Consider the following 16058-nt stretch of genomic DNA (forward strand, 5'->3'; position numbering starts at 1 on the left):
ATTGAGATGTGGAGCAAATGTGAATTCATTTTCCTATGTAATTGGATACATTGCAGGCAAGAAGAAAGGGGAATAGAATGGTGCTAGTAGTATAGATATAAGTGCCACAGTGCAAAAAGAAGCTGCCTTCAAGGTAGGTTTGGTGAAAGGTGATAGTCTTGTAGTTAATTCCATGACCAAGCAAATTGTTCAAAGTGTCATAGTAAATTTCTTGATCAAGCAGTCAGCCTACTCTGGGATTCTAAGTGTTTCTGATAAGAGACTATATGCTCTTGAATGGAAAGTTTAGGAGAGGGAGGGAGAGAAAGAGAAAGGCAAAGACTAACTGGTTTTCTCCACTGTCACTCAGCTGTTCAATCCAGCTCCTTCCCAAGCAGAACAGCAACGTGACAGGGAGCATGCAGGACCAGCCTTTGCCTTGGCTTCTGTCATGTGGCCAGGGAGGTGAGCTGAGCAGCCTTCATGGCCTCCTTGTGGGGACATGGTCCGCAGACCACAGGTTAAGATCTACTGCTCTAGGATGTTCCTGTCAGCCTGGATTATGTTCTTCAATTCTTCAATAGTTTCACTGTATACATTTGGTGGTGTTAACTGACCTTAGATGGTCCATCTTCTGTCAACACAAGTTACTCTTTCTTAGAAGTAGGGTGGGGATTGTTAAAATTTTTTGTCATTCAGGAAAGATTTCTGCATTTTATCAGCTGGCAGTTCTTTTGTTGTAACATTGTAAATTGTGCCTGGGATCATGTTGGGGGAAATAACTCTCGACATTACATGCAGAATCACTTTCTCTTCTGCAAAGCTCACAAGTCATCCAAGGCTACGTCCAATAATGTTCTCCATTCTTGTTCCAAGCATACCATTAAAGCTCTCCAGGGGAAAGATAATGCTTATCACAGTAGCATTTTGAAAAATGCCACAAAGCCAACTGTGTGACCCACTTATTCCTATGATCCAGTGCTACGGTCTGCATCAGTGCAGGCATAAATACATGTGCTGTGTACCAGCATAGATTGGCCTAGTAAATGTGTGAAGTATGGATGCCATTTCATTACAGAATGCTAATCTTGCATTTTGTACAGACTTTACAGGGCAAAATTCAGGAGTTCTGTTAAGTGTATTAATTTTGTAGGTATTTGAAATCTCCAGTTGAGTTGTCAGTTGTTTTTGTACATTCACCAGAATAGGAATGAATTTGTTAGAAAACCAGCCTGTGTGCCATCTTGAATTCTAGGTGTTGTTCAGTTGACTTCTAAGGAGTGGTTTACATTTAAGCACAGCGATACTAGCCTTGGGAAGTGGGTCTCCCCAAATTCACAAAAAACACCTCTTGCATCAATTTTCAAGGAAGAATTGATCAAATGCAAGACTTCGAGTGGAGAACTCCATGCCACTGTCAGCAAGCACGCAGAATTTTAAAACATAAGAAAAGGAGTAAGAGAGAGGGATAAAAGATAACATGTCCACATGGCTCACTTAATAAAATAAGCATGTTTTTCTTCTTCCTCGCAGATTTCTTTTCTAAGTGCCCACTCCCACAGTCCCTCGGGCATCTTTATTTCACTGCCATCCACCTCACACATTTCTGAAAAGAAGGGCAATATTCAGCCTAGATTAAATTTCAACACATGGCACTGGTTAAAAACCATTCATTTTGTAAGAGATTGCAGACCAACACAATACATTCATTCAAGGGAACTATGAGCATACATTCATTCATTCATTCAAGGAGACTATTTTGTACTTTTATATATAAGGACATTCGAATGTAAAAATCTAAGACATACAGTGTTTTAGGAAATGACTATCTTGGTCTAAACACATAATTTTCACATTATTTAAAGTGTTTTCAGATCTGCCAACCAGTCAGACAAGGGAAAAAGAAGTGTGGTTTGCTGTAGGTTTTGTTTCAAGCCACATTTTTTGGGGGGAGGGGGGGGGGAGATAAGGTTGGAAATTGGGAGTTGCCTGTGGACTAGTCACAAAATTCTTGTTTTGACTCTGGAAAAATCTTGTAATCTAATATGTTATTAATTCTGGCTCCCTGGTAGTACTAAAATGTTTATTTAAAGCTTGTAGCACTAAATTTTAGGAGTACTAAATCATTTTATATAAAGCAACCACAGTTTTATTTAAGGTTTAATGTTCTTCAGGTGAGCAGTATTCAATCAGTATGTCAATCACCTTCAGTCTGTGTTCAGGATACTATTCGGTTTATTAATTTACTAATTTCTGTTCATTAATAATTGCAATAGCAGAACAGTAACTGGTGTGATGTAGTGACTTGAGCATTGAACTAGACTGAATACATGAGTTTGGGTCCGTGCTCATGGAAACCAATTGGCCGACTTTGAGCAAGTCATAATCTCTCAACCTTAGACCCACAATAAAAACAATCCAGTACTGTACATTGAATATTTTCTGCTACACTCTGGTTCTCCACTGTTGGAACTTTGACTCATGACTCTTCCTTAAAAAAACTAATTAGAAATTTGTAGCTGGTAACAAATTAATTTGAAATTAATCACCTAGATTAAATTTTAGTAGTATTTATTTGTGTAGTTCCCTTGAGATTAGCAGACTCTGAGTAACATCTGAGGTTACAGATATGTGTTCTTCTTATACTGGCCTCATTACATCTTTACCATTTTTGATTTCATTCTTTATAATTGAAGTAATCATATTAAAATTATGTTTAATACTTAACAGTTTAGCACTGAAAGTTACTGACTTTGTCCCAGTCTAGCATTTTACGTGCAACCTTCTGGATCTTGTTGGCCCTAGCCACCATAGGCAATGTGCAAGAATGCTACATTTGCATTGCAAGTACATGTGGAGGGTCTCAGTATTCACACTTTCGTAATTTTTTAATAATGTATTTCCAATAAGCTTGCAGCAAATTTTATTAACCATTGATGTGAGTAAACATAGGTAATACATGCTGGCAAAACTAAGTAGAATCCTTTGAGGGCCCTTCCAGACATGGCAGAAATCTGGGAGGAAGCAGGTTAAAATAATCTGCTTCCTCCTGGGTTCTGTCCCCAGCCCCAACCCAAAATTCCAGGCTTCCCGGAAAGTGGCATGTCAGGAGTACTGTGCAGAGGGGTCTGCACTGCCAGTAAGTTTTAAAGGAAAAATGGGGGACTGGAGGGGAGGGGTAGGCACCCTCCCACTCCTTCGAGCTCCAGGAGCCTAAAGAACTGGGATGGCTGTGGTGATTGACTGTGGAAGCAGTCAATCCCCACAGGCCCAGCACCTAAAAAGATCCAGACTTTAGATTAATATCCAGATCTTTCCAGGTGCCAAATTAATGAAGAGCAAACTGGGAAAACTCAGGACGCATCCACACCATGTTTAAAACGCATGAGCACTTGCACTTTTAGTTGAGGCCCAATTGGGTCTGCATTAAAGTCCTGTCTGGGACCACCCTCAGCTTTCTCTTCATTGATTTGCTTTTACCTGAGGCGTTGTTTGGACGCCACCGGTGAAAGCGAGATAAATCCTGTGTTTTGGACCTGTCTGGCAGGCCCTTGAAGTGAAGAAAGCAAATAGCTTTGAACACAGGCGAAATTTTAAAGAACTATTTGTTAGAATGTCAAAAAGTTGTGTACAGTTGTTTTTAGGGAAATATAGAAAAGAGAACAAACACGAAAACTTGCATATATCCCCAAAGATATGGCACACATATAATTCAGTAGTAACTGTTAAAAATATCTTTATTCAAATGTAGTGTAATCTTTTAAGTTGTGTATTTAAATTCTTTTTTGACATATGGAAATAATTTCAAGGCTACTAATTTTTTTTGAATAATTTAAAAAGCTGTGCCTTTTAATGAAGTTTGGGAATGTACTATTTATCATTGTGATAAAAAAACATTTTAGATGAAGTAAAGGAGCTTGACATATCAAAAATAAGATTTCACAATGAAGTGTTTAAATCAAAATTACAATCCCCCCCCCCCCAATAAATTAGAAGCAGGGCCCTTAATCCCAGTTCATTTACTGAGCGCAATTTAAATAATATATAAATCTTTTCAGTTTTGAACATATAGTTCTTTCCTAAAACCGGCAGCTGCAACCAAACCACAGGAATGTTAGTTAACCTAATTGCACTCCTGTAGAAACCTGCTGAGGAATGTATGAACTAGATGAGTCAATGGCTAATTAATGAGGATCTGCAGTTCATTTTCTTTCCATCTCTCTTTCCATCTCCCTTCCCTGTTGGCTACAGGACCCAGATGCCAGTTTTGATGTCAATGGTAATGATATTGACCCCATGCCTCGATATGATGCCAGCAATGAAAACAAGTAAGGCCAGTGCTCTACAGAATATATGACATCTTTAATTCAAATGTGCTTATAGGTAAAATGTACATATTTTGTTATAGTGACAGATAGTACTAATCGATTAGGTGGCAATCTAGTTCAGAATTCCACTTTTTAAATTTTAATTAATAATGTAATGTAAATGTTTTGTTTATATCTACAACATGTGTGATTTATTTCTAATCACTTTTCTATCTCACAAATATTTAATTCTTGAAGGCAGTTGCCTGAGCATATATGTTTCAGACCATGAAGTACTTTTGAGTTACAAATATTTTGAACTGTTTTCCCCCTGCTCTAGTAGTATTTCTTTTTAGCCACCTCTTCGACAAGACAGAACATAACCATGTAAAGTTGCCGTATGGATTTTTCTGTCTACCTAGGACTGATGGAATTGTAAGATTTTCAAGAAATGTCTGGTTGATAGCTAGTTGAGCAGACTTAGGACAGAAAAAAAAATTATAGCTCAGAGCTGCAGCTATCATCTTAATTTATATATTTTGCTGCCTTATTTCTTTGGCAATTCAAATGTGGTTTAGGATACATATTTTAACAAGCAATAGACTGAAGGATATGAAAGATAATCTGGATCTTTTTGTCTATCTCTAGTGCTTTAGCTACTCGAGGAACAGAAATTATTTTATCCTAGCTTGGATAGTCATCCACCTTCTTTCCACATTTAAATTGAAACATATCTCAAGAATGCAAAACATCAAATTTACTGAATCTCTGATGGTCTACCATGATAGCCTACATTCAGCTCAGTATCATAGATTGTGGAACCATGGTCTGGATGTTAGAAGTATGAATACCTGATGAATACTCTTTCAATCTCCATCGATAGTGCTTTAATTATACTCAGTTACATAGAATTAGTGATTCCTGTAAACCGCAGAAGCATTTTCTCCCTTGTCCTGTTTTCTCCATGAGGCTTTCTTGTCTCTTATTAGGTGTTAAAAGCCCGTGTACGCTGCTGGTGAAGATGACTCAGCTGTCCCAAATGTTCTGATTGATATGTTTATGTGCCTTCAAGCCATATGTAAACTTTTGATGACTCTATGAATTTCATAGTTTTCTTAGACAAGGAATTCTCATTGGTAGTTTGCCATTTCTTTCCTCTGAAATATAGGCTACAGCACCTAGTACTGTTTCTATTGTGGTGCTGCTTTTGGACTTTTTCAGTGCTTGAGTGGGAAATTGTTAGTGGTATCCTATCCAAGTGCGAACAAGAGCTGATAGTGTTTTGTTTCCACCATCAGAAAGAATCTGGTATCTGGTATTATACCTCCTTTTTTTGCTTAAATTCTTTAGTTAAACATGTTTATTATATTACCCCATCTCTACAGCTATCCTTCAGAAATTAGTGCCCTGAAGGGATAAAATCGTCAAACTGGAAAGGAGTACATTATAAATTGGGTGGGAGATGGAGGGGCCAAGGAGGCCAAGCTGGTTAAGCAGCAAGCAGCTATGAAACCATTAATAACAAAATCCGCAAAGGAGAAACCTGCAAACAGGTGGTCCTGCTCACCCCCAAGTTCTGCCTACAAGGATTTGACCAACTATAGGTCAAAAACATTTTGTCAAAAATCCTAAAAGTAAATCTTGATTTTTTTAGTGCCCTGAAGGATTGCAACTTAATTGGACATCCCTAGAGCTACTATTGATTCCTTCCTTTTTTGTTTTGTTTTTGAGCAAGCTTTGGGATCTTTTAATACCTACTTTTCTGTGATGTTTGGTTCTAGTCCATTATTTCCCACATTCCTATACATCTGCTGATTTTTTTAGTTGTTTGAAATTTAAATTATTTGGTTCAGAAATACTTTGACTTTCACATTGTACATCACTCTGAAGGTCTTTGACCTCTGTTCTATACAAAATACTTACATAAAAACACCTACCCACACCCAAACGTGCTTAAAAGGAAACCCCAAATACAGGGTTAGTCAAAATGCATAGGCCAATAAGCCATTCAATTGAATGGCTTATTGGCCTATGCATTTTGACTAACCCTGTATATTGTATCCACCTTGGATAGCTTGGAAAGCATAGATAACTTTCAGAAGCTAGTACATTTTCAGAAATTGTATCATGTCCTGCATAACAGATTATGTAAAATGAGGCCCAAACCTTTGCTTTCAAATAGTTGTATAATCATGACACCCTGAAATTGTAGTGCAATTTCATGATGTACGGTTTTTGTGTATGTATTTTCTATTGTATTTTCTTGCCTACATTTGGGCTTTGCATACATGAATTGTAAGTCATTTAAATATTTGCAGCTTCTGGGGTATCCAGTATTCCGTTTATTCAACACCCTATATACTTACACATTTTAGTTTTAAAAGTCAACCCCAAAAACTTGGTTTGATTTATCCACAGAGAGTAACATACATTACCTCTTACAACAAAATAAACTATCCCCTCTTCTGAGTAGAGTGGTGAAGAAAAGAGCTTAGTCCATCCTAGGAGAACCTAAAAGAAACACTACCCCCCCCCCCCCCCCCCGCTCTCTCCACTGTCATGCTGCTTCTAGATATTTTCAATTCTTGGGTAGGAAATGGTGGCAGTAGACAGACTAGTCTCCTGAAGCAGCATCAGTTCTTTCTGCAGAATGACCCTTGACTTATCTAGGAGTCATATCAAAATCCATACTATAATGACCCAAACCTGCACTCAACTCATACATAGGGTCAACCTGTACCTGAGTTTATATGGTACTCTCAACTTTTTGACGTGCTGTGTGTCATCTTAGAGATTCTCCCCTGCCCTTTGAGTTTTGTTCTTCCTAATATGAAAATAATTCAAGAAGTGATACCATTCATTGATTTCAGGAGCTTCCAAAACTCAAATTAGAAATTCAGTATGCTGTGCATACTATATGAACCATTATAGCTAAAGACCGAAACATCTCTCTCACTCATTCCACTTAGACTTTAGCTCTAAAGAAGAAACAGCTAAAAAAGCTTCAACTTTGCCTGAATAATGATGATATTTTTTGGACCATTCTGACTCCTTCAGTCTGCACTCACTTCTGCTCTCATATGTGACCTCCTAGTTTCCACTTGATAGCTGATATAGAGGAATGTTGAGTTTGAGTGCTGACCTCTAACAGACTGAAAGTTGTCTGCCTTCCCCGCCCTGCTACATTGCTGGCAGGGGAGGCATTTGTGAACTAATTTCTCCATTTCTTTGGAGCTTTTCATGAAACAATTCACATTGTTAGATAAGGTAGAAGATCAAATACGTATTATAGCCTGATCTGTAGGAGGCTTATTAACAGTGCATTTATTTGGTCTATTTTAGTCCATGAAGTTGATATGATCTATTTCCCTCATGCTTAGTTCATATTTCCTGTCTAGTAGATATTTTGGGCAAGGGCATATGATTTGAAACCAGTTTAAAGTTGGGGAAGACATCCAAACTACTCCAAATAATATTTCAGTAGAAAATCAATAGTACAGAGGAGAAATGTCTTGAGAATAAAAGGCAAATACTGTATTTTCTGGCATATAAGACTACTTTTTAACCCAAGAAAATCTTCTCAAAAGTCAGGGGTCATCTTATATGTGGGAGTAGATTTATATGCCGGGAGTCGTCTTATAGCGCAGGTGCTGAAACTTCCAATCCAGATTGGAGAATCTGTGGTTGCTGCATATGGTGGGGGAAGCTCAAAAATGTCAGTGGCCACGTCCCTGGTGTATGCAGCGACTGTATGAAAGCATTAAGGGTGACGCTGTACAAGTACGGTAGAAGAAAATCCCTGCATCAGGATTTGTGGACTTAATGTGGTCCCAATAGTGAGGTGAAGGGGCGTCTCACCTGGAAGGTGTAAGTGAAGGGTGGAGCAAGCTGCAGACGTCTGGGGAGCCTGGGGTATGGAAAAAAGAGATAGAGTGGCTCTGGGCCACTCTAAACACACCTCTATTACCTGTCTGGCCCACCCTTGTATCTTATTACCGTACCTCTGTCTTTCAAATCTTGCTCCTGAAGACTGCAGTGAAGCGGTGCAGGTGCGGGATTTGAGAGGCAGAGAAAGAGGTACAGTAATAGGAAAATTACCATATTGAAATCAAATCTGACGCTTTTTAAATTTTATTTGGTGTGCATTGGAAGAGAGGTAGTCTTATACGGTGAGCATATCTTATACGGCAAGCTCTATATTTTAACTGGAAAAGTTGGGGGTAGTCTTATATGCCCAGTCGTCTTATATGCTGGAAAATACGTTATAGTATAATGATTTAATTCATTTATGCTGATAATAAAATAAGATTTATTCTTGTTCTTGAGAAAAGTTCATAAGTATTTTTTTTTCAGTGAGACCCATATTAATAGAAAATATTCATGTTGGACACCTATATTGTTATGAATATTATGCTTCAGAATTTTAAAAGACAGAGTTATGGTTTTATGTCCCTTTCAGAGGGATAACAAGAGAGATACCATGAGAGCAAACTTTGAGATGCAGTTGTAATGTACCATGCAAACATGTTTTCAGTTTAGATGTGTGACAGTTTTACTATCTACCTGTCATACCTTATCATATGTATATTGCTTAAATGATATGCATCTAAAACATTGTCCGGCTTCCTAGATTTTGCAGCTTGAGTGTACATGAAAGGCTATTCAGAATATACTGGATTACATTTTTCAATTGGATACTCAACATGTACTGTTGAATAAACATGATGGGCAGTTAATACATCATCAGATATTTACAACTATGATAGCTAAAGCCAACATTAAGGAGACTAATTTAAATGAATTCTTGATATCTGATTTAAGTTATTATTATTTATTTATTATTTGCGGTATTTGTATACGACCCTTCCCAAGGCCTTAGGGGACCCAGGGCAGTTCACAGTGACTCAGGATGGTTCACAAGTTCTGCTTACATTTTAAAAGAGTCTGCTTTTAGTAGGGCTAGCATTGGGTTTATATGAACATATCATGCATTTTGGTCAGTTGATCAGTATAGCATTCTCTTTTCAATTATCCAATAGGGATTTAGTCAGAAAAAATATTATATTGTATTACATTATTGTGGCATAATGATACACTAACCAAATAATACTTCCCAGTTAAATTTTTGTAACACCAAGTTTTCAGAAGTGTAGATGATGATGGGAAGAAGCCTATAAACATTAATCTCTTGAGCCCTGTGGTAATTCCTAGGAAGCAATGGTGGTTTCTTTAACTACTGTGGTATGCAAGAGTACTGCCAGATATTTAGCTTGGTTTGAATAAATTGGCAGAGAATCCTGAAGTCGTCAGCAATGTAAGCCCATCCTACACTTTCACATTTGCTTTATTAAAGATGGGAGCCAGCTGTGGATTAAGTCACTGCTGCTGTGTGATGTGTCCTGTTTTGAGGACTAAGCTCTATCTATAATACTCAGCAATTAGCTGGAAATTTTCTCTTATGGTTTTGAACCCATTTCATTCTTGTAGTCTCTTATCTTTTATTTAAAAAAATGATCTTTGTGTTCCTCTGTTATGTTTGCAAGCTATAGAGCAGGAGTATCTCTCTTAATATTTAACCCATGCTTAATTTGTTTTAGATTATCACAAGTATACTTGTAAATACATGTCTAAAAGCATAGGAGATATGATATTATGCAATGTAGTTTAATTCTCATTGCAAGCATGCCAGGAACGTTCAGGCAGAAAAGAATGTAGTGGCTATTTGCATGAAGGAAGTGGGTGCGGGGAGAGACATTATGCTTTCCTAAGAACTGTTGTTAGAAAGTGATGCTTCTCTCTGGGGGAGCTGTGTCAGATGCTAATTTCTCTCCATGACCATATCAGTGGGGGTGCTCTGCATGAAGCAATTCCAAAACTCTGAACCAATACTTTCATATTTAATTGCTAATAAAGATAATGACCTCTTCCAAGATAATTTGTTGCATGCTGTTATGTTTTATTTCTTCAACAATGTTGTTGTTTTAATTAAGGCTCTTGTTCGTCGCCTTTCTCATTTCTATTAGTCTTCTATTTTTTGAAAAAATTGGCCTCAAGCTAATTGTTAGTCTCAGCTAGAAAAGACCCATTGAATCATTTATAATTTGGTTGGTCAACATTAATGTAAGTTCTGTTGATTCAGTGAATCTACTCTACTTCTCTTACAACTGGATTTAAGCCTTCTAAAATTATTTTGTAATGGCAGAGTGTGTGATCTATATATCCCTGAACTCTGTTCATAAATATAGGTTCTCTACAGGTCTTGAAGGTTACATGACAATCAGGACATTTCCACATCCGACACTTATTGTTGAATGGCTGTGCCTTAATTAAGTATTTTATTTTCATGGTTCGTCCACATGCCATCATTAAACAATTGTTATTCTCATGTATTTTTCCAGTGCCTTTTTCTTTGTGAATCAGACTGCATAGCATCCAATCTTTCAAGAGGGAGGAGGAGAGAGAAAACGAAATAAAAACGTAATTTCTGTGATTATAAACTACTATAGTCCTGTCGATTTATAAAAACTATATTTCTGTCAAGCACATTTCACTATTTTTATTTTAGTATTTTTTCCTTCATTGTCTCTCTCGTCAATGCCATTCTATTAGCACGTTTTAAAATCCATAGTTTAATGTGTACTTCTTCATCTATGTTCATGATTGTTACAATATCCATGCAGTGCTGTTTTCATTGTTATAGTACAAATTTCAACCATACATTTGTCTTTTTTGGCGTTGTCATTTTGAGAACTATTTTACAATATGGTTCCACTGCCATTATAGTTATTTTTTCTATTGTTAAAGTTTTAATTTCTGTAATAAGTGCAGAATAATCCAGAAATTCTAGAAACTCTACAGTGCAATTTTTTTATCTTTTAAAATTTTAACTGGGTTTTTAACATGGATTTAAAATGAATGTCATGCTCAGGTGAATTTCCTTTTTTTCTTCTCTGCCATGCTCTTTATTGAACACAAAATATAGCTCAAGAAATATATCAAAATAGGATCTATATCATCTAAGTCTGAAAAATCAGTTACAATTCTGTATGTACTATTTACATCAGAAAAAGAAAATATGGATATAGCTGAATTCTAAGGAAGCACCTAAAATCCACTATAAAGTTGTACAATCACATTTGTTATGGAAGACGTTCCTGTGGAATTACTCTTAAGTAGTGGTGCATGTAGAGCCTGGTATTGTGAAAGGTTGACATACAATATGATTGTAAGCTACATAAGTTCACCAGCCCAGATGTCTTACTTTTGTTGACTTCATATCCATTCCTACACATTTCTACACCTGAATCTATGTGGGTTTTACAACAAGTACTGGAATAGGAATAGGAATTCAACCTAAGTCACATCACAAGACTACCACTCTTCAGAGGGATAAACATGTTAGGACATAATCCTATTCACACTGGTGTTGAAGGAACTTCTTTTGTATACAGTATAGTTAAGCCTTTTCTCAGATAAATCTGGATGAAATTGTAGTCATACGGCCCTTCCACACAGCCCTATATCCCAGAATATTAAGGCAGAAAATCCCACATTATCTTAGTGTGGACTCAGATAATCCAGTTCAAAGCAGATATTGTGGGATTTTCTGCCTTGATATTCTGGGATATAGGGCTGTGTGGGAGGACCCTTAATCAGTTCAACTAACACATTAGTTAGGTAAAGCTTGAGATTATTAATCAGTCGTTGCTACCTTTGACAGAACATTGCATTGCAGCATGAGAAAAGCACACTAATTTATTTCATTCCTTGCAATGAGTAGGAATAAATAGATTATCAAAGATAGTTGTCAAGTCTCCTATGACCGTATACAGTGGTTTCCAACCTTTGGTCCCAGAAGCCATGGCCAGCTTGTCCAATGACCAGGAATTCTGGGAGATGTCAAAAACAACTGGGAAATCAGAGGCTGGACACCACCACTGCAGTAGGTGAAAACCCCAGAGCAACCAGTGTTTCTTCAATTGTGAAAGGGAGGGCAGAACAATGAGCCAATGCAGATCAGAAAGGAATAGAAGCAGGTGGACCAACCCTCAAATAGACCTGTTCCACATCAGGCAAGGCTCATCCGATGTCAGTTTAAGTGATTTCTACAATCTGAAACCAATACAGGCCTTGGGTGTGGGGAAAATCTCACTAAATTGTCAGTTCTTTTATATTACTGCTATAAAGTGTTGAGGTTGCAATCCTACACTGCTTACTTGGGAGTTGAATTTATTTCTTACATAGAATCGTACTCTTACTGTTGAACTGAAAATGAATGTTTAATCTATACTGACACAGAAGAAGGAATAGTGAAATTCTGTGATGAGATAATTTCTATGATTTCATTTGACTGTATAGTTTAAGGAAATATAGGAGATGCAATGAAACATCTATTAAAACATCTTGATTTCATTTACTTCAGTTTAACTGGGTTTTGGTATTAAGCAGACATTCAGCAAGAATTTGCTTTGCAATTTCTTGCCTAAGGACACACATATTTTAAGACAGTGGTGTTGAAAGCAAAGCATGGAACTCTGGATTAGCAAATCATTACGAAGTTGATTTTTTAATCTGTTGGATGAACTTTAAAACCCATCCTCTGTACTATTCAGCAATGTACTTTGATGCCATTGTGTACATTGTGTTAAAATTAATATCTAAAGCTGGATTCAGGAAAATATTTGCATCATGCTTAACTAATTTTCCCTTGAAATTCTATATTGTGCCTCCCAAATTAAAATCTGTTAAGAGCTTGACCCCATTCACAGCATTTATTGCTAGGGTTCCATGGAAGCTCCATTGGTTTATTTACTTATTTATATGCTTTTTATCCTACCTTTTTAGGATGAGCTCTTATGATAGCAAGCAGGTAATGCAATATCAACAATTTAAACAATTTCAAATTATAATAATACATAATTTAAACAAGATGAACACATATTAAATGTCTTAAACAAGCTTTAAAAGTCTACAAGAATGTTTTTTTAAATTACATAGCATATGCAACCTTTAAATAGATTAGATCACAAGGGCTCTAATAAAACCTCCTATCTTGACCTGACATCTAACAAAAACAAATGCTCGTGGGTCTCCAGGGGAAGACAATTTCACAGGTAGATTGTAACATGGTCCCCTTCCATGTTCTCCCCCTGTCTTCTTGCTGATACAACACAGAATTAGACATCTAATAGTCATTTCTGGAAATTATTATAATTTGGAACTCAGAAGAAATGTGCCTTCTGACTGATAAACAAGCAGACACCACCATGGGTTGTTGTAGGTTTTTTCAGGCTATATGGCCATGGTCTAGAGGCATTATCTTCTGACGTTTCGCCTGCATCTATGGCAAGCATCCTCAGAGGTAGTGAGGTCTGTTGGAACTAGGAAAAAGGGTTTATATATCTGTGGAATGACCAGGGTGGGACAAAGGACTCTTGTCTGCTGGAGATAGGTGTGAATTTTTCAACTGACCAACTGACCACATGCTGACCACCAGTCCCTCCCACTTATAGCAAAAGAAATTAAGCAAAATGCAAACCTTTGGGACAGGCATGGAACAAACGCTGGATTCTCTAGGTCAGCATTTCTCAACCTGTGGGTCGGGACCCCTGGGGTGTCAGAGGGGTCACCAAAGACTATCAGAAAACACAGTATTTTCTGTTGGTCATGAGGGTTTGTATGGGAAGTTTGGCCCAATTCCATTGTTGGTGGACTTCAGAATGCTCTTTGATTGTAGGTGAACTATAAATCCCAGCAAGTACCAGTCCCAAATTTCACAGTCTATTTTCCCCAATCTCCACCAATATTCACATTTGGGCATATTGAGCATTCGTGCCAAGTTTGGTCCAGATCCATCATTACTTGGATTCACAGTGCTCTCTGGATGTAGGTGAACTACAACTCCAAAACTCAAGGTCAAAACCTACCAAACCCTTCCAGTGTTTCCTGTTAGTCTTGGGAGTTCTGTGTGCCAAGACTGGTTCAATTCCATCGCTGTTGGAATTCGGAATGCTCTTTGATTATAAGTGAACTATAAATCCCAGCAACTAAACTCCCAAATGACAAAATCAATCCCCCCCCACCCCCAACCCCAATAGCATTCAAATTTGGTCATATTGGGTATTTGTGCTAAATTTGGTATGAAAATACATCCTGCATATCAGATATTTACATTACGATTCATAACAGTAGCAAAATTACATTTATGAAGTAGGAATGAAAATAATTTTATGGTTGGGGGTCACCACAACATGAGAAACTGTATTAAGTGGTTGCGGCATTAGAAAGGTTGAGAAACACTGCTCTAGGTTGTTCAGTGTGAAACAACTAAGACCAACACCTTTCTACATTTAGCCACTCTTGATAAGGATGTAACAACTAGGGAGTGTATTTTAGTGCATCAGTCTGTCACTAATCTGAAATCTTCTTAATTCCAGTTTGTTGCAACATCTAAACATAGTTGTTAATTGATTAATTTTCTGCATCAAAGAGAATGGTGTTGCTAAACAAATTGGGAAACCTTATGCCCTGATTTATGTTTGCTGAATAGCTGGGTACATTTTGGAGAAACAATAAGGAGATGCACAAAGTGTGGTTAATAGTAATTTCAGATAACTACAATGGTTTTCATAGTTCCAGCACCTGAAGCAATTCCGGAATAATTTCTAAGTAATAAACCTTTTCTTATAAGAGTGTAAAGTCTCAGCATGGTACAATATATAACAATATATAACAGAACATGCTTTAAATAGCCAAAGTTCAATTTAATTTTGACTCTGTGTGCAAAGTGAAGCTTAGCTTTAAGAAGAGGAATTAGCATAGTTTTTCCCAAAATGAAAATAAAGTTCCATTCATTTGCAGTGGGAGCTTAACCCACAATCCCCTTTTAATGCCTTAGCAGTAGAAGGTAAACATGAAATCACACCTGAATGGGAGACAAAAAGAAATGGTGTCCTTTGACCTTAAGACAACTTCCCCATGTTTACCCATAACAACAGATTGATTACATTTCTGTCATTCTTCTAATGTATGCTTCCAAAACAGAGAATGCATGCTATCCTCCCCTTTCTCTTCTCCCTCCCCCAAGTTTTTTTCTCTTAATAGACGCAAAGTGGCTCTATTTCCTATGTATAAGATAATGAATGAAATTGACTCTTAAATTCCTGACACAGAAACACGTTTGATAAAGGATTTTATCAGCTTTGCTAAATACCACATATCTTCAATTGTAAGACATCATCAATTATAAAGAAGCAGTACATTTTTAGATATATTTATACAGGAAAAAGCTCTTAGAATCGAAGAAATGGAAAATAATTGCTCAGATTCTTTCTGATTTGAATTCCACATTGAAGGTGGTAGAGATGTGGGGAAGAAGCTGAGGCGTGCAGTTGTCCTGTTTTGATAGATGTATTTCAGCTTGTTCAACATGATGATGTGGATGAATTGCTTGAAGAGGCCAACCATTGATCAGTTAGACACATGTCCAGCATGGCTCATTAAAGCTACCACAGGAGGATTGGCCAGTTGGGTGGTGGAGAATGTACATGCTTCTTTGAAAGAAGTTTATGTACCAGCCTCTTTTAAGGAAGCATTTGTAAGACCTTCATTGGTCCTCACTTCCATATGTAATTATTGGTGAATCTAATATTCCCTTTCTAAGAGGTCCTAGAACAAGTGATGAAAACATCAGGCTTTCTTGAATGAATCTGATTACTTAGATGCATTCTAATCCTTGGTTGTCTCCCTCTTTCCAAGGAGGTTGGACAGGGT

The 16058-nt window shown here is 37.2% G+C and overlaps 1 protein-coding gene across 2 annotated transcripts in view; it reads left to right on the plus strand.

The window, feature by feature from the left end:
• The window catches only part of PCSK5 (proprotein convertase subtilisin/kexin type 5), a 321518-nt gene that overhangs the window by 108022 nt on the left and 197438 nt on the right, over positions 1-16058 (plus strand). For both annotated transcript variants that reach the window (XM_060762183.2, XM_060762182.2), the window contains exon 5: positions 4231-4307. In XM_060762183.2, the coding sequence (XP_060618166.2) occupies positions 4231-4307 (77 nt within the window). The remainder of the gene's footprint in view (positions 1-4230; positions 4308-16058) is intronic.

This window comes from Anolis sagrei, chromosome 2 (genome assembly GCF_037176765.1).
Source record: "Anolis sagrei isolate rAnoSag1 chromosome 2, rAnoSag1.mat, whole genome shotgun sequence".
Lineage (NCBI taxonomy): Eukaryota > Metazoa > Chordata > Lepidosauria > Squamata > Dactyloidae > Anolis > Anolis sagrei.